This window comes from Zygosaccharomyces rouxii (genome assembly GCF_000026365.1).
Source record: "Zygosaccharomyces rouxii strain CBS732 chromosome C complete sequence".
In the NCBI taxonomy this organism is placed as follows: Eukaryota; Fungi; Ascomycota; class Saccharomycetes; order Saccharomycetales; family Saccharomycetaceae; genus Zygosaccharomyces; species Zygosaccharomyces rouxii.
Window position 1 is genome coordinate 1,058,755 of NC_012992.1, and position 26,771 is coordinate 1,085,525.

A 26,771-nucleotide genomic window follows, 5' to 3' on the forward strand; every position below is an offset into this window, starting at 1 on the left:
CGTCTATATTTTCTGGTATATATCGTTATTTTGGGTAATGACTTATCATCTGATGTCAGTAAACTTGTTTATGTAAAAATAAAAAACAATAATGAAATAATAACATTAAGTGTGTCCACATTGGTACCATCATGATATCTTTGTCAAGGCGAGGACAACCCAGAATAGAACAAATACAGAGTGGAAGTACCAGCCCATAATCACTGACATCCCAATATATGGCCAAATTTGACCTTCAAGGGTGAATTGGAAAACAAGATGCAAGGCAAAGTTGAGTAGACCTACGAAAAAAGTTTCCCAGAAATAAGTTTTCTTTTCTTTGTCGATGGTTTTTTCGATATTTCTTTCAAAACTCTGTGTCATTGCACCGCGTGAATAGTACTTTTCAACTCTTCTCAACCCATTCTTCTTAAAATTCACCTTCCCGTCCTTTGTAACTGACTTGAATTCTTCAATGGCCTTGGCCCAATCCTTAGGATCTGATCTCGCAAGCCATCCTGTGGCTTCATTCTCATTGACACCTGTAACCAAACGCTCAACCGTCTCTAATGGACCACCAGTGTTTACAGCAAGCACAGGCTTACCATGTTTCATAGCTTCTAAAGGAACAATACCAAAATGTTCAAAAGAAGGTGTGTACAATAGTAATTCCATCTTACTTAACAACAATTCCTTTAGGGAAGAAGAAATTGAAGTCAAGAAGATAACCTTACTGTTCAGCGCTTGGGAATTGTTTAAACCTCCATTTTTCCTAAACTCTGGGTAAAAAATTGTAGTATGGGATAACTTTAATTTATCGGCCGCCTCCTGTAGCTCTTGCAAGTAACCTACATTTTCAGATACCCTTTCGTCATAACCACCAGTGACTATTAATTTCGAATTTTCATCGTCACTTTCGCTAGATAAAGCATATGACTCTAACGCCAGTAAAATGTTCTTCTTCCTTTCATATCTGTTTATACTCAGATAGAATCTCTGATGAGGATGTAATAATCCAGTCAAGAAGTCTTGGTCGATCGGTTCAATTGATTGGAAGGATAGATCCACGCAAGGGTAAATAACATCAGGTTCACCTTCCAAAAATCTAAAAGTCTTATGGTAAATTGACTTCGTAAAGTGGGAATTCACCACTACACAATCAGCAGCACTCATGGTAAATTGTTCAAATAAATCGAAGGGCACCCTGTAAAGCTTCTTTATTAAACTTGTTCTCTGTGCCAATAACTGATCAGGGAAATGGCAGTAGAACATCAACTTGGCACTACTGACCATGTGCAAGAATGGCATACAAGTAGATAGCTGGTCCGTAATGTAAAGATCATGCTGGTTTATCTTCCCCATCAAATACAGTTGCAACACTAGGTAAAGTTGTCTTAAGTTGGCAAAAACGATGTAGAATTTATTCAGAAAGTTGGTGGGTAATTCATCACCATAAACTTCCACTTTCAATAATCCATTTTTAATTTCTTCAAAGCAATGGCTTCTATCACAATGACTAGTGTATATGACCACATCATGTCCCTGTTCTTGTAAGCCAATTGCAGCATCGACAACTAACCTTTCAGCACCTCCAATACCCAAATCTGGATGCACAAATGCAATTTTAAGCTTCTGATTAGCTCCACTCATGGTTTCCAACGGATGATTTAATGCCCTCTATTTAATTTCAAGCTGCGTTATGGTTGGCCTTTGTTATGTTAGGTGAAATTTCGGCTTTACAAGTACTTAGACTCATCACTACTAATGATAATAAGGGAAAGTTGCTTAATGAGACCTTTTACAAGAATTGTAAGCCGTAGGAGGCTCAATAATATAAGGTACTATTCTTCTAAGGACGATGATAGTTATTTGATGAGAAGACTCCAAGATCTGAAGGATCAGAGCACCGTGGACAAGAACGATCCCCTAGTCAAGTTGTCACAATTTTGTGAGAATGACGTTGGCAATGAATGGGCTTACGAAGAGGATAAGATCAATGCTGATAAGATTCTAGAAATTATTAATGCACAACAGAGGGTTTCCAATATGCACCTAGGTTCCTCGTCAGACGAAGATGGACAAAAGGCCTCCCGACCACCATCAGCATCAGATTCTGAAGCACAGAGAGAAGCATTCCAATTTATTAACAAGATGCCAGGACACACTTTCCAAGATAAAATCGAGACTGCTCAAAAGAGGGCTATAAGGTACAAATTGAGACAGGAAAAGATTCAAGAGGCCAGAGACCAAAAGGAACAATCACATTTTAGAGAATTATATGCTGAGAGGTTTACGCCTATTGGTTCCTTTGAAAAACTGGAATCACTTGCTGATAGAAGAATTGAAGAAAGTATGAGACAGGGTGGATTTGAAGATGTGGGGAAGGTAAGGGGAAAACCTACCGAATTACCCAGACCAAATCAGCATGTGAGTACTACAGAGCACTATCTGAACAACATTTTGGTTAAACAAAACATTGCACCACCTTGGATCGAAAATCAGTGGAGAGTCAATCGTAACGTAACGGATTTCAGAGCAGAACTGTTTGGAGAATTTGAAAGGGAATTGTCCTCTATTTTGAAAAAATTCAAATTATTCAATAGTTCTAGCAACGTGGAAACAGTACGTAGATCCATTGCCCATAGTTACGGTAGTGTTGATGGATTTTTAAAATATCGTTTTGAGAATTGGAAAAATTCTAGAAAGACTTGGGCAGATAGAAAAATTAGTACCATTAACAGTGGATTAAGAACTTATAATCTACAGGCTCCATTATCAACGCAAAAATTATATTTGGTATCAGACAAGGAATTTCAACGGGTACTTGATAATATCAATTTTGACAATCTAATAGATAGTGAAATTACTTCTTCAAAGAACAAACAGGCCGAAGAGCGGCATACGGCTCAATCTAAATCCCCATCCCTAGGAGCATTCTTTAAACTTTGGTGAATCGGAATATGTTTTGGACCATCGTTATACTCATCTGTAAATATCTTTTTCTTTTCTTGTCTTTTTTTTTGGAATATTCAATGAAACTAATATAAATTAACATAAATATAAACTAATACAAACCAATAAATACCGTTCGCAAGGATCCGACTTAGGCAATTTCGATACTTCCAGCAGTTTCTACAGTTTGTTTAGGAGTAGGTTCTGCCTGCTCAGGACCCTTCTTCTTACCCTTTCTATAAAACCTAGTGTCTCCTGGGACAAATCCACCATTACCAAATAATGCCCATTCCGGTGTTTTAGCTATATAATCCAATGGTTGGAAATCTTTACCGCTGTTTAACAACTCGAAATATCTATCAAAATCGATATGAGTGTACCACTCGCCATCAATCTTAAATTTCGTATTAGCAATCAAAATACAGTTAGAATGAGCATGTTCAGCTGAAATATCGTAGCCCAACCCACGTCTTTGTAATTCAGCAGCGAAATTTCTGACAAAGGCTTTGATTTCTTCATAAAATGGAATGTTTTGCATAGTTAATGGATTCCCATTCCCATCTGAAGAACCAGCAAATGTGGCACCTTTGATTTCAATGAAGCATGGTTTACCACGTTGCACCAAATCTGCATAGGACATCACTTCAGCCATATTGAAACCTTTGACTAAAGTAAGTCTAAAAACAGTTCTTTGATGTGATTGAGTGGTACTCAAAATATCCAAGCATTGCATCAATCTTTCCCAAAAATCTTTGTACAATGGTCTATCGATCTTCTTCAGTTCACTCTTTGTCGAAGCATCGATGGAGACGTACAACTGGGTGACTTTGCAAATTTTGGCTAGGGCTTCAGGATGTTGAGCGTTGCAAACTAGGAAACTAGAGATGCCTTTCGCGTGTAAAAGGCTGATGAATTTGCTAATGTATGGATACATGATGGGTTCACCTACTAATGAAAGGGCACAGTGACGTACTTGGAAGGCCTTCGCAAATCTTTCTGCCTTCACACCTGGAACACCCCTCATCTGTTTGATTTTGGAGTAATGACTCGTCAAAGCATTTTCCAAGATGTACTCTGGATCGTCGACTTCCCACCTCCAGTTTTTGGATACTGGGTTGGACCCATGTCTCCAACAAAAGACACATTTGGAGGAACATGCTAACGATGGTGTCAATTCCATACATCTACTGGATACAATATTGAATAAAGAATGCTTATAACAAGATCCTCTACCCCTTAGATCGCTTTTCGTCCATCTGCAGATTTTCACACCAGAGTGCGAACCTACAATGGAATAACCCTGTTTTGTTAAAGTCTTATAAGTAGGACTATTCTTGGCGACCATTTGTTTAATTTCGGTAGAATTGTTACCATCAGCATTACCAATATCTTCCAAATCGACCATCTCTTCACCCCCGTCAGCATTTTCGTTCTCCTCCTCCACGGATTCGTCATACTCGTAAAGCATAGGTTCATCATCTTTCAAAGTCTCAGCAAAAAGATTTGTCCAATCTTCAATCTTTTTTTCACCATCGTACTTCATACAAACTTCTCCCACAGGGAACACTCTTCTACCACCAAGACGAGCTATCCAGTGGTCTGCCTTTTTGGCTTGATAACAAAACCTTTCTGGCCATGATTCGGAATCACCAATACCCAAAATGGAATAACCAACTAATTTCTTCAAGGGGAACCTGTCAACTCTAAAGTCGTGAAAGTTCTCTTCTAGCGTCTGTAAAAAGAAATCTAGTGGGCAGTCAGTGTCGTATGAAGGTAAAACCATCAAGTATAGTGCATTATCACAAGGGACGTTAACAAAATAATCATCGATATCACTTAGGTCATCCAAATTTAACAAAATAGGCCTGTGTTTCAACTCTTTCATGGTACAAAGCTTTGCCATCACTTTGTTAGCACATCTTTCGGCTGCACCTTGTAAAGTGCAGTAAAAGATGTAAATTTGTGAATTGAGCAAAGTCTCATTAGAAACAGTCATAGCACTTTTGACCAGATTGTCCTGTTTTGGTGCTTCATTTTGCTTTTTAGCGGGCATGGATTTTGAGAATACTTTTGGTTGTCTAGACTTTTTCTTCTTTTCTGGTTTGAACGCTTGCGTAAAATCAACTGCCACAGGATAAGAATCAGTATCCTTTTTCTGCTCCTCTACTGCCTTATTCTTTTTTGATCCACATCGACATGCATGAGCACTGCCGCCGTCGCCATTTTTCGATGAGCAACAACCACTACCGCCTTTACCACCACAACAGGTATGTTTTTTTTTCGTCTTTTCTTCAGCACCGTCTAATGGTAACTGAGGTTTTTCCTCAACTACTTTATGGGATTCCTCATGCCAAATCCCATAGGACACTAGTATAGCTAGCGCTACTGAGATCCTACCACCAAACCATAAATAGGCACCAGTACAAAGCGCTGTAGCCACTGCTGTAACTGGGTTTGATCTCATAGTATAGTAACTGATCTGATGAACTAAGCTGCAATACAAATGGCCTGCAGTTAAGAACGTATAGTATATTGTAATGTCTATACAATGGAATATGTCTTGAACGATTTCTTCGATGACCTCGAAAGTTTAGAAAACGCAAAATTCGGCATTACCCGCAGTTTAAACGTGACCAAGCGTAATCGACCAATGAGATAAAAGATTATTAGTAAAGCTCTAGAAGCAGAATTATTACTCATGCTGATTGAACGAGTATAGTTTCACTAGACGAGGAAGCTGATCGTGTAAATGAATTGGTTATTACGAAATTGTATGCATCGCTCAGTTCTTGTAAAGTGATTTTTGTGGTCCTAGTTTGATTCTGGGGGAAAAAATGCGAGTACAGCGATTCAGCTTCTTCCGAAACTGTGTGTTTCTTACCCATGGATGCCTTGAATTGCTTTTCTACCCATTCGTGTTTTGCTTGGAATGAACCGTTCTTACATTTAGCCAACACCCAAAGCACAAGTAACTCAAAAGTGTCATCGAAGGAAACTTCATCTTGATCTTTATCGTGGAAAAATTTTGGTAGCTCTTCCTGGATAAACTTTGGATCGTCCTTGAGGATTTTCTTCAGATTCAGTAGCTGGTGCTTATTCTGAGTCAATAGATCTTTTTCCAATTGTTTTAAGGATGAAATCGCGTGTTTCAAAACGTGTAGTTGGCCTTGGCGGTATACCCGAGCACAATGCTCCCTATAAGAATTTATAGCGTCAGAATGCTCCAATCCTTGTGGTGATACAGATGCTTGATCTTGCTTCAGTTTTAATGCAGCTCTCAATGATTGTAAACCTTGTAACCTTGGTCTTAAATCGGTCCAATTTTCAGTACCATCTGTTTTAGACAAGTATGAAAAAAGGTCGAGCAAAGGATTCAAACAGTTTGCATTTTGAGTATTAATAAAGAATCTAATACCATCTTCGAAATATGATGGATCCGTTTTATCTTTCTTCTTCTCAGTGGATTTTTCAAATGCAAATGTAGTATAATCATCCAATGTGGGCAATTGAATACGAGGTTCATTTTCCAATATGCTTTCAATGGTATTTAGCGGAAGCTTAATCTTTAGAGCTACATAATCGAATTCGTTATCCTCTTGCACAAACCCGTATCCAGCTAATAGCTCTTCATTTCCTTTTGCTCCATAGTTATTAAACAATTCCTGACCTTTAGCGACACCACCATTCTTTTCTAAACAGAATGCTTCCCCTTCACTATACCATTGCACTTTTGAATGTGCATCGTGGTTCAAAAGGTCTAGTAATGGTAATAAAATCACTGAACCTTCATGACATTGAGGATGAATAATGTACTCTGGGAAGGCTCTTGAAAGTAAAATTAGATGTGACCAGAGGAATGCAGGAAAAGAGCTCCAGGAATCGAATTGACCCTTAGAGGCAGGTTCCAGAAAATTTTGGTATAGTTGTTGATCGTTAATTTCATCAAAATTCAACGAATCGTTTGGCAATCCACGATCTTTGATCCAAGTGATCCATTCCGAATAAATCGTTGACAATTTTTCCCTAATAGAATTACCCAAGTTTGTCCCCCTTAACAGCTGCCATTCATTTGGGTTCCAAACTAATGCAGAATCCAATTTTAATGGTAAGTTTCTTAAATATGGTCCAAATTTGGCATTATCTTGCAGTTTCCAAAATGAAATTAGAAATTTTAAACCTGTATTATCGCCATCAAATCTGGGTGCAAATTCATCCCTTGCATCCTGTCTATCTATTATAATACTAGAAGGAATCTGGATCTTCACGTCTTGCAAATCCTCTTTACAAATGGCACATATACCTTTAGATTCATCACGGACAAACTCTATTTGATCTGGAATCTGTGCACCGTTAGATTTAGCCCATTGCACTAACTCTAAAACGTCCTGGCTCATCTTATCGCTACTACTAGTCCTGCTACTACCATATATGTATATAGATGTTTAGATATAATACTCGCCAAAACCTTTCCTATGATAAAATTATACAAAACCATTATACAATGCATACATCCATCAACAAAACAAAAAAAAAAAAAAAATAAAGTGTGAAGAAAGAATTACTTTGATTCCCATAACAATAATGAAATTGGTGTAGATCTCGAAACTGTTACATCTTGATAGGGCAGTCCGATTTCCTTACGTTGCGTTCGAAAAGTTTTTGGCATATCTAGAGAAATGGGCAGCTTTCTCCTGAAGACATATTTGCCACTTGTGTCGTCATCTGTAAGTCCAGATTCCCCAATAAGCTCTTCAGTAGGCTCTTCAAACGATTCCTCCTGCTCATGAACGGGTGCTGGCTTCCTTTCAGATTTCGATGAATCGTAACTTAACATAGCAACCGCCAATAAACCTACTGCGACGACTAACCACGGATGATACCCATGGTTTTCAAACGATTTCTGATTCCCGTCAAAACGTAATGAACGCAGTCCATTTGCGGACAACGAAGGTTGTAAATCCACTGGTCTGAATTCATCTGCAATCGCAGAACTATTATAATTACCTTGGGATCCAAACAAACGCTTTATTAAAGCTAGGGACAGATCAAAAGTAAACTGAAATATCCCTTGGATCAAATCAGAAAAATTAGAAGTATACTCTCCATAAGAATTGGACTGTGACGATAGTGATTGATAGCGATTCATTATTTGATAGCGATAATCGATATATCTATTTTACCGGTGTTAGGATGAATTAATTAATAACAACGAACAAATTCAAATCTACTAAAACTACAAAACAATTACTTATGAACGATTCTTATAGTTCTAAATCTCGAGCTCTTTTGGATCTCTTTGTGACTTTATTCGGTTTCCCCGGTTTATTTTGAGTCCGCCTTCCAGGCGTCTCGCGATCCCTTCTTGATTCCGCAAACAAGACGTTTTTTTGTAAAAAAATACCAAGGTTATCACTAAATCCATCCAATTTAACCGGTTCTTGTAAACTTGTAACCACTGTATTGAATCTGTCAATAGTCAGTTTACCTCTAACCGTCATCTTACCCTTGCTCTTGCATTTTTCAAGTTTTTCCACAAATTTTGTACTTGCGTCATCTTTAACAGTTATGCAAGCTACTCGGGCTTCGGGATTTACGCTTACAGACTCGACAGAACCTTCGATACCTACGATTCCATCAACTGCAGATTCGACCTTCCACTTTGGAATTGATTTGTCTAGATTGCAGATCAAATAATGGTTAGATGCATAAAGGTCCTGTTGTAGCGATTTGTTAATCTGCAACAATGGTTTTAATTCCTCTAAGGAGTCCGTCTGACTGGTAATTTGAGCACCACCTAATTTCACATCCTTTAAGGACAAAAATCTTCTCATCATATCATTGCGGGCCTCCTGGGTCTTTAACGAAGGGTCATCGTGGATTAATGATAGTAATCTGTCTCTAAGTTCTGTGGGGACTCCCCAGGACAGATCTAACAGACAGCACTGACATATGTTTCTCTGCTGAGAACATCTATGACATACCAAGGTCTTGACCAGTGAATTACGTTGTTTAACGGCATAGACGTCAAACACACCAGTACATACCTTACATTGAGATCCACTAGCATATTTGGTCAAAGCATCACCATTACCTAAACACTTGGAGCAGATACTGACCTCCATGTTGCCTTATCAAGATATGCTAAGAGAGTAAGTTTAAGTTAACAAGAAAAATTTTTTATAATCGTTTTTTTGTAAGCACTCAGGGTTAAAAAGCGTCAAAGTATAATATTCCACATAAAATTTCGGTTGAAGAAATTCGTTGTTGTTGTTACTAAGTGTTCATCATAGTGCTTATAGATCTGAGAAGGAAAAAAAAGAGAAAGAGAGAAGAGAGTAAGAGGAAAGAAACAAGAATACCAAGTACATTTTTATAATCCGTTATTTATACTATTCTATCATCACTTCCCACGAAATTACAAAATGACACCATATTAACACGACACGTAATAAACGACAAGAAACCAGGCCATCATGTGCTATATACCGGCACCACCTGCAGTGCTACTAGTATTACTATTTCCAGTTCGTAGAGCTTCTGACACCCTCAGTTCCCTCTTGACATGCGCTCTGTAATGCTGAATACAGTTATCGTGTCTGCTAAATTTTTGATCACAGCCTTCGTACGGACATTCGTGATTTTTCTCACCAGTGTGTATCCTATTGTGTCTTGCTAGATGGCCGCTCGTCGTAAAACCCTTATAACAGATTCGACACACGTGTCGCCTTTCACTATTATTACTGCTGTTTGTATTTCTGCGTTTTCTTATTCTGTGGGTTACGGGTGACGTCCCGAGAGATTCGCTCCCGCTTGTGCTACCCTGTGAAGACGAAGTATCGACCTGAGCGTAAGGTGGAGCCAAAAGGGGTGGAGCAAGCGCAACTGGCTTACGTGATAGTGTCGTCCCTGTCACCGTTCCAGATGGTTTCCTTCCGACTTCGTCGAATGCAAACTTGTTCAATTTACATTTTAGATTCTCCTCAACGGCCAGCAAATCTGTAAGAGATGGAAGTAGCGTTGTGTACTTTCTTCCCTGCACAAGCATCATGAGTGTTATCTTTTTGTACTAAAAAATTGCTTTCGTTCGTTATGTTGGAGGGATGTATTATGTTTTAACACTTCACTTCTTTCTAATCTGCCAAGTCTTTATACATCTTTATATATTGCCAAGAACTCAGGGTCTGGTACGCTTGGCATAGCACGCAACGGGAAGGACGTAAAAAAAAAATTTATTTCTCGGCAGGGTGCAACGGAATGTCCATACCTATGTGGAAGTGGCATATCGGTAAGCGACGGACCGAGTCTAGTCGACGCGGTATTGTAGTCAGCAATATAACCTTTGTAGTATGTTTGAGATATATCTATCCAGAAAAACGTGGGCAAGGTCTCAACTATTTTAACACTAGGGAATTTTCTGAGACATCCCTCTTTTGTTTTCTCTTGTTACTATGTTCGATTTTCCTGTACCGTCAATCATTCCATTACACAAAAACGTCTATTAATATTCAAGCAACCACGAGGTAACACTTTGAGATTCCATTTTGTCTCAGAGGGGCTTTTTTTAGATAAGACTTGTTTATGTAGATATAATTAAGTTATTTACTGGGAGTGTTGTTCTGGATATGCGGTGTTGGGATGTTTTGTTTAACAAAGCAACTAATAGAAAAAAATTATTAGCGCCGCTAGGTTTCGATCCTAGGACATCAGGGTTATGAGCCCTGCGCGCTTCCACTGCGCCACGGCGCTTAATAAGTTTGATGGAGTAGTGAACAAAAAGTTGCAGTGTAATGGTACTGTATCGAGCATGTGGAATAAACCAGGGTCCCTCTCGTTAGGTTAATGATATCACAAATTCTCCCCCCGCTCAAGCAAAGGCGTTAGTGCTTAATGAAGAGACTGTGATACTATCATACCTCCTATTGTTTTACCCGTATGAAAACTAGTTTGACAAGGTCTAAAGACCTTCTTATATACGTTCCGATTTCTACTACCTATGGCTCAAGATGGTACTAGAATCACGCGCTTCACCTCTCCATAGATAACATGCCATTCTAGTTCATGACATGGTGAAGTCAAAGGAACCCTTGCAAGGTCGTAAAAGGTACTTCACTCTCTTTTTGATAGTTCGTATATCGTTTAACAATAGATTATTACATGACCATATAGCTTAGCTGATGGATCATGTAATATGGTTCGCATAAGCTTTGTTCGAGCGATTTGCAAGTTAAACGAACTTTTTATAAAAAAAGAGCAGATATATAGAAGGACCAACTGAAGAAGATACTGACAGTTCGTTCTATCCCCAAGCAAAATCAAATCGTTAACCATGGACACTCCTATTAGACAGCAGATGGAGGCGCTTGTGCACCGTAAGCAGTTAGAAATTACACAAGCTCTTGAATCATTGGATACCGTAAAGTTCCAAACTGATACTTGGGCTCGTGGTAACGATGGCGGTGGTGGTACATCCATGGTTATTCAAAATGGTGACACTTTTGAGAAGGGTGGTGTTAACGTCTCTGTGGTCTACGGTAAACTTACACCACAAGCTGTTAGTGCAATGCGTGATAACCATAAAAACTTAGAGTTAACCCATAATGAAGGTACGAAATTCTTCGCATGTGGACTGTCAATGGTGATCCATCCCCACAACCCTCATGCACCAACTACTCACTTAAACTATCGTTATTTCGAAACCTGGAATGCAGATGGCTCACCACAGGCATGGTGGTTCGGTGGTGGTGCTGATTTAACACCAAGCTATCTGTATGAGGAAGATGCAGAGCACTTCCATACTCTTCACAAGCGTGCCTTGGATAAGCATGATAAAAATCTATACCCCAAATTTAAGAAATGGTGCGATGATTATTTCTACATTGCACACCGTGAAGAGATGCGTGGTATTGGTGGTATTTTCTTTGATGATTTTGACGACAGACCAGCTACAGATATTTTGAAGATTGTTGAAGATTGTTTTGATGCGTTTATCCCTTCATACATCCCCATCGTGGCTCGTAGAAAAGATACACCATATACCCCAGAACAGAAGAAATGGCAAGCGATCCGTCGTGGTAGATATGTGGAATTTAATTTGATTTACGACAGAGGCACTCAATTTGGATTGAGAACCCCGGGTTCACGTATCGAATCTATTCTAATGTCATTGCCTGAGCACGCTTCCTGGCTGTACAACCATCATCCAGAACAGGGTACTCCAGAGGCAAAGCTGCTAGAAGCTACCCATCATCCAAAGAACTGGGCTAAAGAGTAAAGACCACAATAAATTACAAATACAAAAAAACTCATACACACAAAAAATAAAGAAATATTTATATACATATATACATATATGTAAGCGTTTAATTTTCCTTCCAACGATTTCCACAGTTGACACATTTGAAAAAAGTCGTCATCGGCTCATCAGCAGATCTGATTTGCAACTGGAAGAAATAGGCACTTTCACCAGCGCACTTGTCATAATTAGGACATTGAACCTTTGTTTGATCGACATTATCCCATCCACCACCGAGCACATCATCGACTTCTTTCCTTGGCAATTTCTTTCTATCGTAGACCTCGATGCCCTCTATGGGGAACTCATAGGGACAAGATTTACACGTCAAAGTATATATCCCACTATCTGAACTCGCTATCAGTAGCATATTATTACAGAGGGGACAGAATGATAGCATATTGGCTTGTGTAACTCTCGTCAACCTTTTGTCCAAATTTCAAGTCGATTTTTTGTTGAAGTTCATCTAACATCAAAACTGAAGTTGACTTGAACAAATAAAACGGGACAAACGAAGACGATCAAAAATAATCCAAAAAAGAAATCGATGACATAAGGCACTATGGAGTGCTGTATACCATTGATTCCACTTGATCAGAGCTCTACTTTCGAGAAAGTAAGGCATTCACACGAGCTACGTCGATTTGTAATATTTGATGAGGAATTAACAGTCCATCTGAGGCCAAACAATGCTCAGACACAGATTCGAAATTTTATGGTTTGGATCAATGACGCTAAAGTTTTACAATTACAAGGATTAGCACCTTTCCAAAAAATAGTAGATCAAGATGAGCAGACTAGATGGATTTTGAGATCAGAAGTTAGAGATAGTTTGTTTAGATCAAGTGTCGTTATGAATAATGGGTATAACAACCAGATCAAATTTACCGTTGAATACATGGAAGATAACATAGAAGGATCTAGTAACGAGGCTACACCTATGAATAATGGCGGTGATGCCGATGACGATTTTATCCCCAGTTTTGAGACAGTATCGCCACTAGTAAGTGAATCTTCTACACCTGTGATCGGTTCGCCTGTGAGATCTCGAACAGTGACTAATGATGGGGCTGATGAAATTAAAAGTGTTAGTCTTCAATTTCCAATCTATTCTTTACTCAACATGAGACTAAGAAATTCTTTGCTCAAAAACAGTCATTGCATTATTTCGTCATTAGATTTCCAAACTTCCAAAGCTTCTTTGCAATTTACTGAGCAATACTTACGAAATAAGAACCACCAAGAGGGACAGGATCCCTCTTCCAGTAATGACGAGTTAACCTTAGAATTCCATCAAGTCAGTTACGAGCTGGTGGATAAAAGTAATCGATGTCCTTTAAACCCTATAAGACCATTCCCCGTACCGTTCCAATGTGTGGCTCATGATAGTTATAATGTCAGTTATCAATTACCCCTGGTACCAGATGGAGGCAATTCCCCTCATAGAGTAAAGATTACATTGAAATACGACTTGTCGCTATCAGAAGGTAAAGTACCTATCTCTACAACTTGGGAGACCGATGTTACATTAAAGAAGCCCTTGGTCAGTACTCCCAACCCAACATCAACATCTTTGCCCGCATCTAGAATGTATGCACTTGGATCTCGAATGAATCTCGTGGGATCGACCACCTCGTTTACGAATAATAAATTGAACAACGTGAAATTCAAATTTCTGGATAAAAACATCACCACTTATAGAGGAGATCAATTTACTATGACTTTACAAATCGTTAACTCCTCCTTGCAGCCTCTAGATTTAGTCATCTACTACAACAACAAGAATCCTCCACCATTACCACCTGCGTCGGCTCCATTGTCATTGGAAAGACAATATCAGATGCATAAAAGATACCATAGAACCATGGAGGGGGTAATATTGCTTTCTAACGACTACAAAGTGCCCATTATAGGACCACAAGAAACTTATTTTGTCCAATTGAATTTCGTGGGAATAATGTCAGGTTATTATTCTACTCTGCCGGGTCTGAAGATAGTTGATCTACAAAAGAACGAATTGATAGAGGTCGGATTAGGAGCATCAATACTTATCAAATAATCTCGAGAAATTGTAATATCTTAAATATTCAACCTTATGACCATCACTTCATACGTAACTTGACACCAATGAGGAAGAGGACGACTTATACGTATACACACATCTACTGCAATAATACAAGACTTATCCTCTTTATAGGGTATAGGTTATATAGCAGAGATCTTTAACCAATTAACCTTGAAATGTCTTCAGAAGTCGAAAATGGCAGCAGTGTAATTGCTGAATGGAAGCAGAAGCGTGAAACAGAACTTGCAGAAAGAGACGAGGCAGATGCAAAGGCAAAGGAAGAATTGAAGGAGGAAGCAATTAAGCACATTGATGAATTTTACGAGAACTATAATCGTAAGAAATCTGAACAATTAGAAGGTGTGAGAAAAGAAGCTGAAGAATTTCAAAAGAACAGGGATGAATTCTCATTACAAGAAGGTACAACTACATGGGATCGTGTATTGCAATTGATCAACGAAGATGATGCTGATCAAGTTGCAGGTAGGGATAAGTCTAAGTTTAAGGAGATTTTGCAGAGACTAAAGGGCAATACTGCAGCACCAGGGGCATAATACAGATAATAATACAGAGAAAAAAAATATTACATAGGCATTTAGTGAGTGGTGTATAATGCGACGTTCAAAGAGGCAAATGTCAACCACTTTTTAAAATCGTTCCCTTTTTCCAAGTATTCTTTCAATTGACAACGTACCAGGTATTTGAGTAATTGTGGTGAAATATCCATTTTACGGTTATGATCCAACACCAAAAATCCAAACATTAACATCAGTGACTTCATTATTTGAGTGCGACCCAATTTAACTTGTGAAAGTACACGGATGCAAAATTGTCGCCAAAGTGACCATTTCAAACAGGGGACCACATTCTTCACTAAAGCAGAATCCATTAAGGTCTCGAAAAGGGTATGTTTGTTGGAAACCGTTAATTCTTGTAATTCAGTCAATTTATCCATTAGAGGCTTGAGACTTGTAGATACTAAGGGCCACTCATCTTTTGGGGCAACTAGTTTCAATGTAGGTGCACTCGATTTTCTCTTACGTCTAATCAAGTTTTTACAGTATCGATATATCGATGTAAGGTTCCAAACGCCGTAAAAGAGGGCAAAGTCTCGAACCAGCGAACTTTTGCCAAACCATTTTTTACCATTTGGCCTCAAATATAATAGAGGAACTAGCACGCAGAGTGTCAATTGTCTAATTCTAATCAATCTTGCCTCTTCCAAACCTTGTAAAAGCCTTAACAACGATGGTCGGCTCATCACGTAGTCAGAAATTACTTCTATTGTCAAATACGACGGCAGCCAAGCGGGTACTCTTGTAGCGTATTTTACTGCTGCTGCTGACACGATACACCACGCCAATTGGCGGTTAGAACCCAATAATTTCTTATCCCGCAGTAAAGGGTAAAGATGCAAAGTCGATAGTGCAGTTGCATTGCGTAACCAACTGAAGAGATGCTGGTACCTTCGACGTCTAACACGCAGTAAGAACAGTACCGCTACAACCCCATAAGTGACCACAATTTTCTTGATCACACTCTGCCAATTACCATTACTGGCCGCGATGAGCCTAAAAATCCTCCCCAATCCGTCAGAAGCACTCATCCTAAAGACCTTATTACCAAATACAAACCCGCAAGATACGGTACAAGTCTGATTTAGCCTTCAAACAGAAGTGCTTGGGTCGTTTTTCTTGGATAAAGATTTTTTGATTTCATTATCTATCGACCAACCTTTGGACTGTTTGAGGGTCCTCGCGTCTTCAACAAGGAAAAGGGGAAGTATACTATCAACACTTTTCTGCAAACAACAACAACAGTGATTAAAAGGAAGTGGTGTCTTCCATTTGAGAGATATGAGTGAACCTACAGTGCCATTTCATGTGGTGGCACAGTATCCATACAGATCAGATTTCGAAGACGACCTAAATTTTGATAAGGATCAGGTAATTACAGTTACATCCATCGAGGATGATCAATGGTATTTTGGTGAATTTAAAAGTGTAGATAGTGAATTGCATCAAGGTATCTTTCCCAAAGGATTTGTAACAATTTATGAAGCACCTCCAGCCAAAAATACGCCTACTACAGCTGCCTATGATGAAGATGATGAGGACGATGACGAAGATGACCACTGGGTTGATGCTCAGACAACTAATTCACCCAAATCGAGAAGTAGACCATCAGTATCATCTTATCAAGACGCTATCCAGGGATTGAACATACCAGGAAATAGAGGTACAGTTTTCTATGATTCCATGGAACCAGCACCAGTGAATGAGGAAAAAGAAGAGCAACAACTGCAACAAGAAATTCAACAACCGCACCATGAGAGGAAGCAAAGTATCGCTAGTGAAGTAGATTTCGAACCTGGACCTATCAATCATACAGGATCCAATGAATTCGAACAAGAACAGTTACCTAAAACTAGTTTGAGAGAGAGGATTGCGATGTTGCAAGAGCAACAGAGAAGACAGATGCAGAAGGAGCAAGAGAAGTTAGCCAAGAGGACGAAGAAAGAGGCAAACCCAATTGAGCCTGCTCCTTCACAGTCTACAAAAGAAGGAATTGAAGATAAACCACCTGTTTCCTTGGATCCTTCCTCTCGTGGTTTGTCGAGGAATATAGATAGTAGGGAAGAGCTGGAGTCACCTAGCTTAAGAGACAGTGCTTCCTTTGGTGAGGGGCCAAGAGACGACTTTAATAGGCACAAAGAGGACGAAACTGACCACCAGCATCTGACAACAGAAAAACCACAAGAAGAGTTTGAATCTCAAGGGATGGGTCCAATTGAACAAAAACCTAATGACGAACCTAATGAAGATGAAGAAGAAGACGAAGATAGTGAAGAAGATGAAGAAGAGAAACGCCGTGCTGCTTTAACTGCAAAGATGGCCAAGATGGCCGATGCACAGCGTTTTGGTGGTGGACCTGTTGGTTTCAACCCGTTTGGTATGCCGCCTGCTTTTGGTGCAGGGATTGGTGCAGGATCGAATAAGAAGAAGAAGAGTTTATCTGAGAAACCTACTGGTGATCTTGATAATGAAGAAAGCTCCATTCCTAAAGTAGTGCCAATTATGCCCTTTGCAGATCCAAACGCTATTTCGTTCCTCAATAAACCTTCTACTACTGAGGAGTTCGGTGACAAAGAACTTCGCGATCATGATTACCCAGGAGTTGAAAAGGGTAAAGAGGGCGCCGAAGGCGCTCCCCTTTTGGATACTCCTGGCGCCCTGGCGGATGAAGAGGAAGCCGGTGATTCTCAAAGTTCTTTTAACGAAAATACAGCTTTCCAACCCTCAAAGAATGCAGCACCAAAATATACTGGAGAAAGTCCGGCAATGGTTGGTAACTTGGCTCAGTCGGATTCCACTGGTTATGATTCTTCGGCGGAAAACACAGATAGAAACTTATCCGAGTTAGCGGATCAACAACACCATCCTACCGATAAACCATCAATGCCGCATGTACCACCATTTCCTGGGTCTCCACCGATTCCTACAAATCGTGATTCCTTTATGGACGAAAATGCACCATCGAATTCTCCTGGGGTTTCTAACCCACAAGCTTCTGGATTTGACAAGTTGTTTACCAACACTGAAGATCTAGATCGTACTCCTCAAAATACTGATTCTTACTCGAGAGGTTCTACAATAGATCCAAGCATGGAATCTTCCTCGCAACAAAAGTCTCTTTCTCGTTCAGGTACATCGGTTCCACCACTTTCACCACCATCTCGTCATCCTTCAGTCCGTAAAACTGGTTCCACTTTGGGTAGACCACCTTCTACCATTGACCATGTTCCAAGCCGGAAAAGTCCACCACCACCCCCTCCTTCATCAATTCCAGGGACTCATGAACATTCAGCGGAAACTACACCTGTTCCAGGCGAGTCAGAATTGCAAAGAGGTTTGAATCCGCCAGCTTCAAGTAATGATGGACCTTCAAGAGGTGCACCACCAGTTCCAGGCAGTGGCGAACCACCCAAAGTAGCTCCACCAATTCCCAGCGGACCTCCTAGAGGTGCACCGCCGGTTCCTAGTGGTTTTGAACGCTCGAATAGTCCACCCCCTCCATCAATTCCCAGCGAATCTCCAAAAGGGATGCCCTCACATCGTAGTAGTACCGAGCGTCCAAAAAGTCCACCTCCTCCACCTATTCCTGATGGACCTCCAATGGTTGCACCACCAGTTCCAGGTTCTTTAGAACGTTCTGGTCCTCCTCTCTCTCCACCACCTATCCCTGATGGGCCTCCAAGGGTTGCGCCACCAGTTCCGGGTTCTTTAGAAGGTTCTGGTTCTCCTAAGTCTCCACCACCAATTGTTGGTACTCCTGGATTCCCAAGATCTTCTGCCCCTCCTGTTCCTGATACTGCAGATTTGCCAAGAGGTCATGCTCCACCGGTTCCAGGTTCACCAGACGTACCAAAAATGGGTCCACCAAAAGCAGCACCTCCTATTCCAGGATCTCCACCAATTCCCTTGGGTAAACGTGCATCTGAGGATTCTGCGGTCTCGTCGGGATACACAAGAGACCCCCCTCCAGTGCCAGGTTCAGTACCACCATCTGCTTCTGCACCACCTGTTCCTGCCCCTGCACCACCTGTTCCCGTCGAATCACCAACTGATGAACCCAAAAAGTTAAAGAGAGCCGGTTCCACCAAAGAGTTTCCTGAATCTTCTAATCAAAGATCGGTTGAATTTAATCCAAGTGACTCTTGGTGGCTTGAAAAAATATTCCCATCTAGGTTATTTGGTCCTAAGGTGAAATGCATTATGGAAGTAGATGATCATTTGGTGAACAAGAGGTCTCATGAGCGCTACATGGTTAGGGATTTTTATTTCCTTTATGAAGACTTCTCTCAGCTTCATCTAAGTGTAAATTTTAATCCGGATAAACCTCAAGAGACTGTTCGTGTTACACAGACGTTCCATCCAATAAGGCACCAACCAGAATTGCTTGACGAATATTCCGACAAGTATGGTAGTTTTATCCTTCAAAAGGCTCACTCCCTAGTTGATAGTCATACTACAGACTTCTTGAGCTCCATTCTTTCTCGTTTGAGTCCTGAAATTATCTTACCAATCGAATCTAGAACTTTTGGTGTCCCTGTCTTTAGGTATAAAGCTGGAGAGCATCCTAACGTCGATAACGCTAAAGATATCAGACCTGGTGATATACTGGTGATCAGAAAGGGGAAATTCGATGTGTCCACAAGAACTGGTGAAAGGAAGATCTTGGCAGTGGGCTCTGAATCTGAGCCATATGCTAGTGTAATTACAGATTTTGAACTTGCGAAAGGTAAACTTAGAGTTATTGAAGAATATTCCGGCAAAGTCTTTCAATCCAGTTACAAACTACACCATATGAGGAGTGGTAGATTGAAAATATTCAGGGTCACTGGAAGGGACTACATCGGATGGTAGATTTATTATTGCTTGTAAGACAAGTTTTGTAATTATATAATTGGACTATATGCAAAAATATCCGAAACAAAAAAGATTGTATATGTTTTATTCATTGACCCATGAAGGTAAAGCAGTAGTAAAGGAAAAGTCTCCTTGTGAATCTTCATATTTCCATGCATGCAGCCAAATCGTCAATTCTTGTGAATCGGGATCTTGCAATAACAAAGAATCACATTCAGTACATCTTTCTAGTTGATCTCGACCAGCCGCTCTATCTGCTTGAACATTCTCACACTCTTTGATGAAAGTTTCAAATAGTTGTTCCAACTGTTCATACGAATATTTCGATTTGGTCCAATCTTCAACTTTTATTATGAATTTCGAACGAGTCGGATATTCCACGTTGTCAATATTGTAGAAAGGATCATTCACTATCGGGTGTCCTAACCTTGCCAAGTGAATTCTAATTTGATGTGTCCTTCCCGTCAACGGTTTACAAACTACTAGACTCTGATCACAATGTGGAAAATATTTGAGAGGATAGAAGCTTGTTCTTGCATCTTTTACAGGTGAAAGACCTGATGGGAATTGCTTTTTAGGCTCTACGGTGTAAACGGGAGATTCTTCTTGTGTCACTAATAATGGATCCTGGAAAGGAATTGGCGGCTCATAGAAGTCTTCAGATGATGAATGAGGGAACTTACCCTTAACTCTAGCAAGGTAATACTTGCTCATATCATGATCTCTTATCTTTAGTTGGATACCTCCAGCAGTTTCCGTATTCTTTGCCATTATTAAAAGACCTGACGTCAATTTATCTAATCGATAACATGGCAGAGCTGTTTTACCATGTCTTTTCAAAATCTCAGTAATGGTATTCTGGTAGAATTGACCGGTAGGATGAATCGGAATCCCACTTGGTTTGTTAAGGACTAAAAGGTTATCATTTTCGTGAACTATATCGAATCCAGCAACTTTAATACCCGGAATATCTTCCTCATTCTCAGACCATTGCAAGACTGGCGGTTCGTGCTTGTGTCTCAAAGTTTGAACAGTATCGTTATTTCTAATAGGTGAAGATAAAACTTCACTAGGATCTAGAGTTTTTCCCTCTCGTATTATCGCCAGATTCCCTTTCTTAATCTCAGTTAAATAATGGTTTTCAGAATAAGATCTGAATTCATTTACCATTACATCTAACAGCGTCCTTTGAAACCATCTTCCCTTAGCGAAGGCAGTCCTTTTGTGATAGTAAGGTCGTATCTTTCTCAAACCGCGACTGAAATACACTTGAATACCCATAATAACTCAACCAATAGATTGGTATTGGTGAAGAATGATGCTTGACCGTTTAGTCTTGTCTATTTTTTTTCAACTCAACGAAGATCAATACAGATGTTAATGGTGTAAACAGCAGTGATGCGTAAAACCGATTCGTTTGAGCCTTCAAGGTGATGATGAGTGTATGAAATGTATGACTTTGTCTTAAAGAGGGATGGAAGGCGCTAGTGTTGTAATAGCAGTAGTAGTAATAGTAGATTTTAGCGTTAAATGCAACTCACTGGCAAGAAGCGTCTGCTCGAATGTGTCTTAAGCAAACATTCTGTCTTCCTCTCTGCATCATGGGATTCTCTCGTTCATTCGTTGCTTATCAGTATCCCAATGCTGAATGATATGCTTGATGAACTAATCTTTAAATATTCTTATAAGTCAAAATCCACCATATTGAAATGTGTCTTCATAAGACAGATTTCTAATGCCTAGAGACTTGGAACTCCTTCAAATATGGGAATCAAAGGACTACATCTATAATGAGAGGTTCTAATGTAGTCACCGGTCTACTCAAATAACACAAGACAAGAACATGTGTTGTAGCCCAAGGTACAGACTCTGGTGCTAATGAAGAGGATAATAATGTATTCGAGCCAAGTAATGGCTTCAACTCTCGAGGAATCCAGTATAATCTACGTTGGCGGCTAATTACGTATAAAGTGATAACACGAATGAGATATATATATATATATATATATATATATATATATATGTATGTATATATACATTACGAGAACCGACACTAGCACCAAGTTTCCACAAGCACCATATACTTCAATCCATCCTTTTCGCTATGGATCGAAACTTCAACCCGTAGTCTCCATATTCCTCTACCTCCTCAACGTCACATGCCCTCTTACAAATTTCACCACTCATCAAGACGAGTCCAAGAACATCTTCACATCATCAAAACTACCGATGTACTAACATGAGATCGAGTGTCAGAGCACTGAGATGGATTTCTGAAGATGCTAAACCATCTCGTCTAGTTGTCATGTCTCGAGACGGTTCAAATCCCTACAACGTTACAACAACTCCAGTTACGGAAACCTCCAAACCTATATCGTCCTCGTCAAACATTCCCTTCAACTACGATTTAGTATCGGTAGATCCAGATGGTTCCATTGCAGGCAATACTTTCCTATCTGGGTTCGGTAAGTACGGTACGAGATCCCAAGACAATTTAGCATCCAAGATCAGAGGTAGTTCTGGTGTTGTACAAAAATACCAAAATGCGTATCGTGTCTTTAGTCCAGAGGCACTAGTTTACCAATGCAAGTATTTTAAACTAAACTACTACCCACCTGAACATTTCCTAGGGCTTTTCCGTAAGACTAAGCCTGCGGTTAACGTTAGAGAAAGTGGTGAAGCCCAATTCAACAACAATTTTCAACTGGAAAACAAGCATAAAACCATATTTCGAAATAATCTGTCATCTCTGCCCAAGCACTATGCAGTATATAGGCGGCTTAACAGAATGTTCATGAAGAGACACATGGTGGAAGAGTGGTGTAGATTACATGGTGATAAAGCGGTTGAAGAAACAATTGGGTGCAAAACTTCCAAGACAGGCGCTCAGTACTTGGACAAATTAGGAAGAACTAAACAGGGAGTAGCCAAGGATGGATTTTACGTCTATATGGCATTAATCTTCCCAGATGAACAGAATAGAGAACACTTAGCTCATCATGTAAGACAGAGTGTGGTTACCGTGGCCAATTTAAAATGGGACCAATTTTTACAATCTGACAAGGACAGTAACAAGACGTGGGTCGAGAAGGCTAATAGCTGCCTAAAGCCCTTCACCATCAACAAGCTGCTCACTCAGAGTGAACATTCCTATACACTGAGCAGATTTGAGGACGAGTCGGCAGAAGAATAAGGAAAAAAATTACAATTATCAATGTCTATACATATTGTTTTAAATACACAAATGCATATCACCCGTGCCGGTCATACTACGTCGTAAAGCTGAAAGCGTAATGAGGTTCAACTGGTTCTCTTTGACTGGCTTTCCTTTTTAATTGATTCCAGCTCGGCAGCTTCCATTTCTTCACGATCCTTCTTGGCCTTCAACTTAGCCTGTTTCTTTTCTTCTTCTTCTAATCTCTTCTGATGTGGCTTACGAGAACCTTGGTCCCACTTGGCAGCTTCCTCTGCTTCCTGTTTTTCCAATGCAGCTTGCTCCTTCTGAGCAGCTTGTTCATTCTTCTTTGCACGACCTTCTGCCTTCTTGACACCAGAATCTCTAAATGTTTTACCCATCTTTTAGTATTGTTTTCTGTGTGAGGTACTAACAGTTTGTACTTAGGAATTGGATTGTATAAAACTTGCCCTCTTATATATTCCATTGATGTATTCGATGAGATTGTCAGCGAAGTGGTCACCCGTGTTAGGGTTCAATCGTTAGGGTAAGAGACGAAATGAATTCATTATAAGGGAGATGAATATTAGATCAATCTGTCCCTGTTACACAACCAGTAGAATGGTTCAGGAGAACCATCAAGAAAGTTTCCTGTACTTCGGAATTTCTTGAACAGCTAGTCGTCCTTAATGCCTCCCTCTTCTCCTTGTATCGGTTAGTTTCTGTTAGTTTCTTGTAGTTTTTTTTCGGAGGTAGTTTTGCTATGTAGCTTTGCTGTAGTGAGAAGAAGGAGGTACGTAGTGCATGTAGAAGAGAAACAAGGGATTTTGGATTAGGGAGTCTATGCTCTCACTAGGTTGCATCATCCTTATGGGATTTCGACCCTTTTTAATATTTTAATTTAATTTAATTTAATTTATTTAATTTTTTTTCTAGCTCGAAGCGTCAGTGTGTCGTTCCATCTAGTTTAGGAAATAGCCACTCGTTATGGTAATCAGTACCATTTAGGAAATCTTCAAATTTTCCAATACGATGAGATGAGATGAGATGAGATGAGCTTTGTATATACAATCAACTATTAGCATCGAGACTATTAGACTATAGGCTATTACAGTAATACGTTATGGGTAAACTACTAGCCGATCAGATTTCAGATTTGGCTAATAAGCCTGCTGTTGAAGATTACGATGTGGAGGACGTCTTTGAACACAATGACGATGATTCGAATGACGAATCTGCTAGCGATGACGAACAGCTGGAGAAGGCCCACTATGCCCCTGTTGAGAAGTCAAAATTGAGAAAAGATGGAATTGAACTAGGTGAAAAATACCAGGGTGCTAAAGGTTCCAGAGAGAGTGCATTTGGTCAAGATGAAGATGAAGATGAAGACGAAGATGAAGGTGGTAGTGACGAAGATGAAGGTGGTAGTGACGAAGATGAAAATGAAATGAGTGATATACACGGAAGTGAAAGTGATGCAATGTCGTTTAAAACAGATTCAGAGGATGGAGAAGATCAAGAATCTCAAGAGGAAGATTCTCCAGAGGAGGAATCTCAGGAAGGTGAAGAGTCGCAAGACGAGGGCGAAGACGAACAACGTAAACGTTTAGCAGCCTTAGTACAGGCCGAAAGGAGGAAAGCTGTTAATAACCTTTCAGAAAGTACCAAACGTGATGCATCCAAGGGGTTAGCCATCTTGGAACAATCCAAGCTGTTCGACAATATTATAGAAGTTAGAATGAAATTGCACAAAGCGGTAACAGATGTTAACAGATTGCCAATAACTCAAGATTCATGGGAGAAAAGTGGTTCATCTAGTACTGAGAAGTTGTTGAAGCATACCGCTAAAATGTTAAACAAAGTTATGGGGGAAATTGTGGATTTTAGAAAAGATTTCCAAAGCAAAGATCAAATTTCAGATGATTTATCAACAGAGACCCCAAATAAACGCAAGAGGAATTTTGAAGACTTGACCAAAGAAACTGAAGAATTGGATAATCAATTACGACCCTACAGATCAACCGTTTTGCACAAATGGTCCAGTAAAATTTCTGCAGCTTCAGGTGGATCTGCATTGAACAGCTCTAAATTCAAAGCTATTAATCAACCTGCGAACGTACAAGTGGAAAACCAATTAGCAGATCTGCCGAGATTGGTCAAACGTACTCGTTTGAGTAGAAAGGGTGTACAACCAATTCGTTTTGAACAAGATCGTAGTGAAGGTAAGTTGAGTGATGGCTTGAATACTGAACAATTAGCAGAAGGTGAAGAAGATGCGGAGGAACCGGATATCCCCAAGAATTACGACCCAAGAAGGAAAACTGCCATTGACATACAGGAAAATGCATACATCTTTGATGATGAAGATTTCTACAGAATTCTATTGAATGATCTGGTGGATAAAAAGATTAACAATGCTAGAGTTCAAGGTACTGGTGCCCAGATCGCCATAACAACTCGTTCCAACAAACTCAAGAAGGATGTGGATACGAAGGCTTCGAAAGGTCGTAAACTCAACTACGCAGTTCAAGATCCTATTGCTCATTACGAAGCTCCAAAGAAATTTATAAATCAATGGTCTGATGAGCAAATTGACGAATTTTTTGCAGGTCTACTGGGTCAAAAGGTTAACTTTGATGAGAACGCAGATGCTCAAGCTCAACCAGAAGAAGATGAAGCCATTAAGAACGACGATATTCAAATCTTCGGTTGAAATATCATTATGCACTTATATATATAACTGTTTAGGCGTTTTTTCCATTGCCTTCTTTGTACTAATAGCTGGAATTTATATAGTAAAAGAGACGCTTTCACTAAAATGATCATCAACTCGATGCATATACAAAACTAACCAGATAGAGCCAGGGATGAACTTCTTTTTAAAACCTCAGGATAATTTGAGCTCAGTGGTGACTATAAATCCTAAACCAGAGTTTGTCATCAAATCTAAATTAGTGTCAACCAAGAACAGACCTAAAGATTTGCCTGAACTACAAATTGGCACTAAAGTATTCATTAACTTGTGTCATGATGAACAGGTACCACAACCAGATATAAATTTTGATCCAGCTATCGTCTATCCACTAATAATCAATGATCAATGGGAAATTCCTATCATTACGTCTTCTATGAGACAGGATACGGATAAGAAAGGTGCATTGTGTTATGTCTGGGACTGTTGCATTAATACCAAGTGTGCTCAGTGGATTCGTAAGGAATATCAATTGAGAGAGATTGTTGTAGAATGGTGCTTGGAATCGTGCGATTTGGCTGAATTACTCGAGATCTCAAGAGATGATATCAGTTTCCCCAAGATGAAGAGCAAGGGACCAATACTACCATTAGAAATGCTCTCAGAAGAATTAAATAACGACTACAAAAAGGAAATGGCTAAGATGGTGGAAGAAGGACGTGATGAACCTGACAATTTGATTAAGATGAGAAGAAGTCTAATGGACGATGAAGAGAAGGCAGCCTTAGAAGAAAAAGAACTGCCGCCTCTGTTCCCTATAAATAACCACCCACCTGCATCGAATGCAGGTAAACCTCTAATTGAAGAAATCGATGAGTTGTCGATTAATGAGAAGGGATCCAAACCGCTAAGGGAAGTAAATTATAAAGTCGTTATGGGCAAAGCGGATAGTCCTCATACACTTCGAATTGAAGTAGTCTCAGAATTGGAATCTGGCACTGACTACGATGTTACATACGATGCTAAGAACAATGAACTAGTAGTGAAAAACAATAATTTGGAAAAATTCAAGGAGAAAACTCTAAATATCCCTTTACCCAACATTTTTGATTCACCAGGCACAGTCGAATCACGCATGCAATGCTTCTTCATTAAAACCGAGAAAAAACTGTCTATTAAGATCTAAG

The 26,771-nt window shown here is 39.7% G+C and overlaps 18 protein-coding genes and 2 non-coding genes across 20 annotated transcripts; 8 read left to right on the top strand and 12 right to left on the bottom strand.

Annotated features, from left to right (window-relative positions):
• Window positions 1-129: 129 nt before the first annotated feature.
• ALG2 (GDP-Man:Man(1)GlcNAc(2)-PP-dolichol alpha-1,3-mannosyltransferase) lies at window positions 130-1,629 on the bottom strand (the record flags this gene model as incomplete). The annotated part of the gene is made up of 1 exon (XM_002496176.1): window positions 130-1,629. One exon carries the CDS (start codon window positions 1,627-1,629, stop codon window positions 130-132), a length of 1,500 nt encoding a protein of 499 aa, XP_002496221.1.
• A 114-nt stretch (window positions 1,630-1,743) lies between these two features.
• On the top strand, window positions 1,744-2,931 carry ZYRO0C13376g (DUF1992 domain-containing protein; the record flags this gene model as incomplete). The annotated part of the gene is made up of 1 exon (XM_002496177.1): window positions 1,744-2,931. One exon carries the CDS (start codon window positions 1,744-1,746, stop codon window positions 2,929-2,931), a length of 1,188 nt encoding a protein of 395 aa, XP_002496222.1.
• Window positions 2,932-3,082: 151 nt separating this feature from the next.
• Window positions 3,083-5,395, bottom strand: TYW1 (putative tRNA 4-demethylwyosine synthase; the record flags this gene model as incomplete). The annotated part of the gene is made up of 1 exon (XM_002496178.1): window positions 3,083-5,395. The coding sequence occupies one exon, from the start codon at window positions 5,393-5,395 to the stop codon at window positions 3,083-3,085; it is 2,313 nt and encodes a 770-aa protein (XP_002496223.1).
• A 232-nt stretch (window positions 5,396-5,627) lies between these two features.
• On the bottom strand, window positions 5,628-7,325 carry RKM1 (protein-lysine N-methyltransferase; the record flags this gene model as incomplete). The annotated part of the gene is made up of 1 exon (XM_002496179.1): window positions 5,628-7,325. One exon carries the CDS (start codon window positions 7,323-7,325, stop codon window positions 5,628-5,630), a length of 1,698 nt encoding a protein of 565 aa, XP_002496224.1.
• Window positions 7,326-7,489: 164 nt separating this feature from the next.
• Window positions 7,490-8,077, bottom strand: ZYRO0C13442g (uncharacterized protein; the record flags this gene model as incomplete). The annotated part of the gene is made up of 1 exon (XM_002496180.1): window positions 7,490-8,077. The coding sequence occupies one exon, from the start codon at window positions 8,075-8,077 to the stop codon at window positions 7,490-7,492; it is 588 nt and encodes a 195-aa protein (XP_002496225.1).
• Window positions 8,078-8,192: 115 nt separating this feature from the next.
• ECM2 (Pre-mRNA-splicing factor ECM2) lies at window positions 8,193-9,053 on the bottom strand (the record flags this gene model as incomplete). The annotated part of the gene is made up of 1 exon (XM_002496181.1): window positions 8,193-9,053. The coding sequence occupies one exon, from the start codon at window positions 9,051-9,053 to the stop codon at window positions 8,193-8,195; it is 861 nt and encodes a 286-aa protein (XP_002496226.1).
• Window positions 9,054-9,125: 72 nt separating this feature from the next.
• On the bottom strand, window positions 9,126-9,227 carry SNR67. Its single transcript, XR_002648394.1, has one exon. It is a non-coding gene; the product is annotated as a snR67 (small nucleolar RNA).
• Window positions 9,228-9,409: 182 nt separating this feature from the next.
• Window positions 9,410-9,979, bottom strand: ZYRO0C13508g (transcriptional regulator NRG1; the record flags this gene model as incomplete). The annotated part of the gene is made up of 1 exon (XM_002496182.1): window positions 9,410-9,979. The coding sequence occupies one exon, from the start codon at window positions 9,977-9,979 to the stop codon at window positions 9,410-9,412; it is 570 nt and encodes a 189-aa protein (XP_002496227.1).
• Window positions 9,980-10,605: 626 nt separating this feature from the next.
• Window positions 10,606-10,677, bottom strand: ZYRO0C13530r. Its single transcript has one exon. It is a non-coding gene; the product is annotated as a tRNA-Met (tRNA).
• A 580-nt stretch (window positions 10,678-11,257) lies between these two features.
• On the top strand, window positions 11,258-12,202 carry HEM13 (coproporphyrinogen oxidase; the record flags this gene model as incomplete). Its single annotated transcript, XM_002496183.1, has 1 exon — window positions 11,258-12,202. The coding sequence occupies one exon, from the start codon at window positions 11,258-11,260 to the stop codon at window positions 12,200-12,202; it is 945 nt and encodes a 314-aa protein (XP_002496228.1).
• Window positions 12,203-12,290: 88 nt separating this feature from the next.
• Window positions 12,291-12,623, bottom strand: RPC11 (DNA-directed RNA polymerase III core subunit RPC11; the record flags this gene model as incomplete). The annotated part of the gene is made up of 1 exon (XM_002496184.1): window positions 12,291-12,623. One exon carries the CDS (start codon window positions 12,621-12,623, stop codon window positions 12,291-12,293), a length of 333 nt encoding a protein of 110 aa, XP_002496229.1.
• A 162-nt stretch (window positions 12,624-12,785) lies between these two features.
• On the top strand, window positions 12,786-14,282 carry TRS65 (Trs65p; the record flags this gene model as incomplete). The annotated part of the gene is made up of 1 exon (XM_002496185.1): window positions 12,786-14,282. One exon carries the CDS (start codon window positions 12,786-12,788, stop codon window positions 14,280-14,282), a length of 1,497 nt encoding a protein of 498 aa, XP_002496230.1.
• A 182-nt stretch (window positions 14,283-14,464) lies between these two features.
• Window positions 14,465-14,842, top strand: CLC1 (clathrin light chain CLC1; the record flags this gene model as incomplete). Its single annotated transcript, XM_002496186.1, has 1 exon — window positions 14,465-14,842. One exon carries the CDS (start codon window positions 14,465-14,467, stop codon window positions 14,840-14,842), a length of 378 nt encoding a protein of 125 aa, XP_002496231.1.
• A 41-nt stretch (window positions 14,843-14,883) lies between these two features.
• On the bottom strand, window positions 14,884-15,894 carry PEX35 (Pex35p; the record flags this gene model as incomplete). The annotated part of the gene is made up of 1 exon (XM_002496187.1): window positions 14,884-15,894. The coding sequence occupies one exon, from the start codon at window positions 15,892-15,894 to the stop codon at window positions 14,884-14,886; it is 1,011 nt and encodes a 336-aa protein (XP_002496232.1).
• A 250-nt stretch (window positions 15,895-16,144) lies between these two features.
• On the top strand, window positions 16,145-19,714 carry ZYRO0C13662g (uncharacterized protein; the record flags this gene model as incomplete). The annotated part of the gene is made up of 1 exon (XM_002496188.1): window positions 16,145-19,714. One exon carries the CDS (start codon window positions 16,145-16,147, stop codon window positions 19,712-19,714), a length of 3,570 nt encoding a protein of 1,189 aa, XP_002496233.1.
• Window positions 19,715-19,801: 87 nt separating this feature from the next.
• Window positions 19,802-20,998, bottom strand: PUS6 (pseudouridine synthase PUS6; the record flags this gene model as incomplete). Its single annotated transcript, XM_002496189.1, has 1 exon — window positions 19,802-20,998. One exon carries the CDS (start codon window positions 20,996-20,998, stop codon window positions 19,802-19,804), a length of 1,197 nt encoding a protein of 398 aa, XP_002496234.1.
• A 958-nt stretch (window positions 20,999-21,956) lies between these two features.
• Window positions 21,957-22,910, top strand: PET130 (Pet130p; the record flags this gene model as incomplete). The annotated part of the gene is made up of 1 exon (XM_002496190.1): window positions 21,957-22,910. The coding sequence occupies one exon, from the start codon at window positions 21,957-21,959 to the stop codon at window positions 22,908-22,910; it is 954 nt and encodes a 317-aa protein (XP_002496235.1).
• Window positions 22,911-23,017: 107 nt separating this feature from the next.
• LSO2 (Lso2p) lies at window positions 23,018-23,293 on the bottom strand (the record flags this gene model as incomplete). The annotated part of the gene is made up of 1 exon (XM_002496191.1): window positions 23,018-23,293. One exon carries the CDS (start codon window positions 23,291-23,293, stop codon window positions 23,018-23,020), a length of 276 nt encoding a protein of 91 aa, XP_002496236.1.
• Window positions 23,294-24,015: 722 nt separating this feature from the next.
• BFR2 (rRNA-processing protein BFR2) lies at window positions 24,016-25,605 on the top strand (the record flags this gene model as incomplete). The annotated part of the gene is made up of 1 exon (XM_002496192.1): window positions 24,016-25,605. One exon carries the CDS (start codon window positions 24,016-24,018, stop codon window positions 25,603-25,605), a length of 1,590 nt encoding a protein of 529 aa, XP_002496237.1.
• A 154-nt stretch (window positions 25,606-25,759) lies between these two features.
• On the top strand, window positions 25,760-26,770 carry PIH1 (Pih1p; the record flags this gene model as incomplete). The annotated part of the gene is made up of 1 exon (XM_002496193.1): window positions 25,760-26,770. The coding sequence occupies one exon, from the start codon at window positions 25,760-25,762 to the stop codon at window positions 26,768-26,770; it is 1,011 nt and encodes a 336-aa protein (XP_002496238.1).
• Between the last annotated feature and the right edge of the window lies 1 nt (window position 26,771).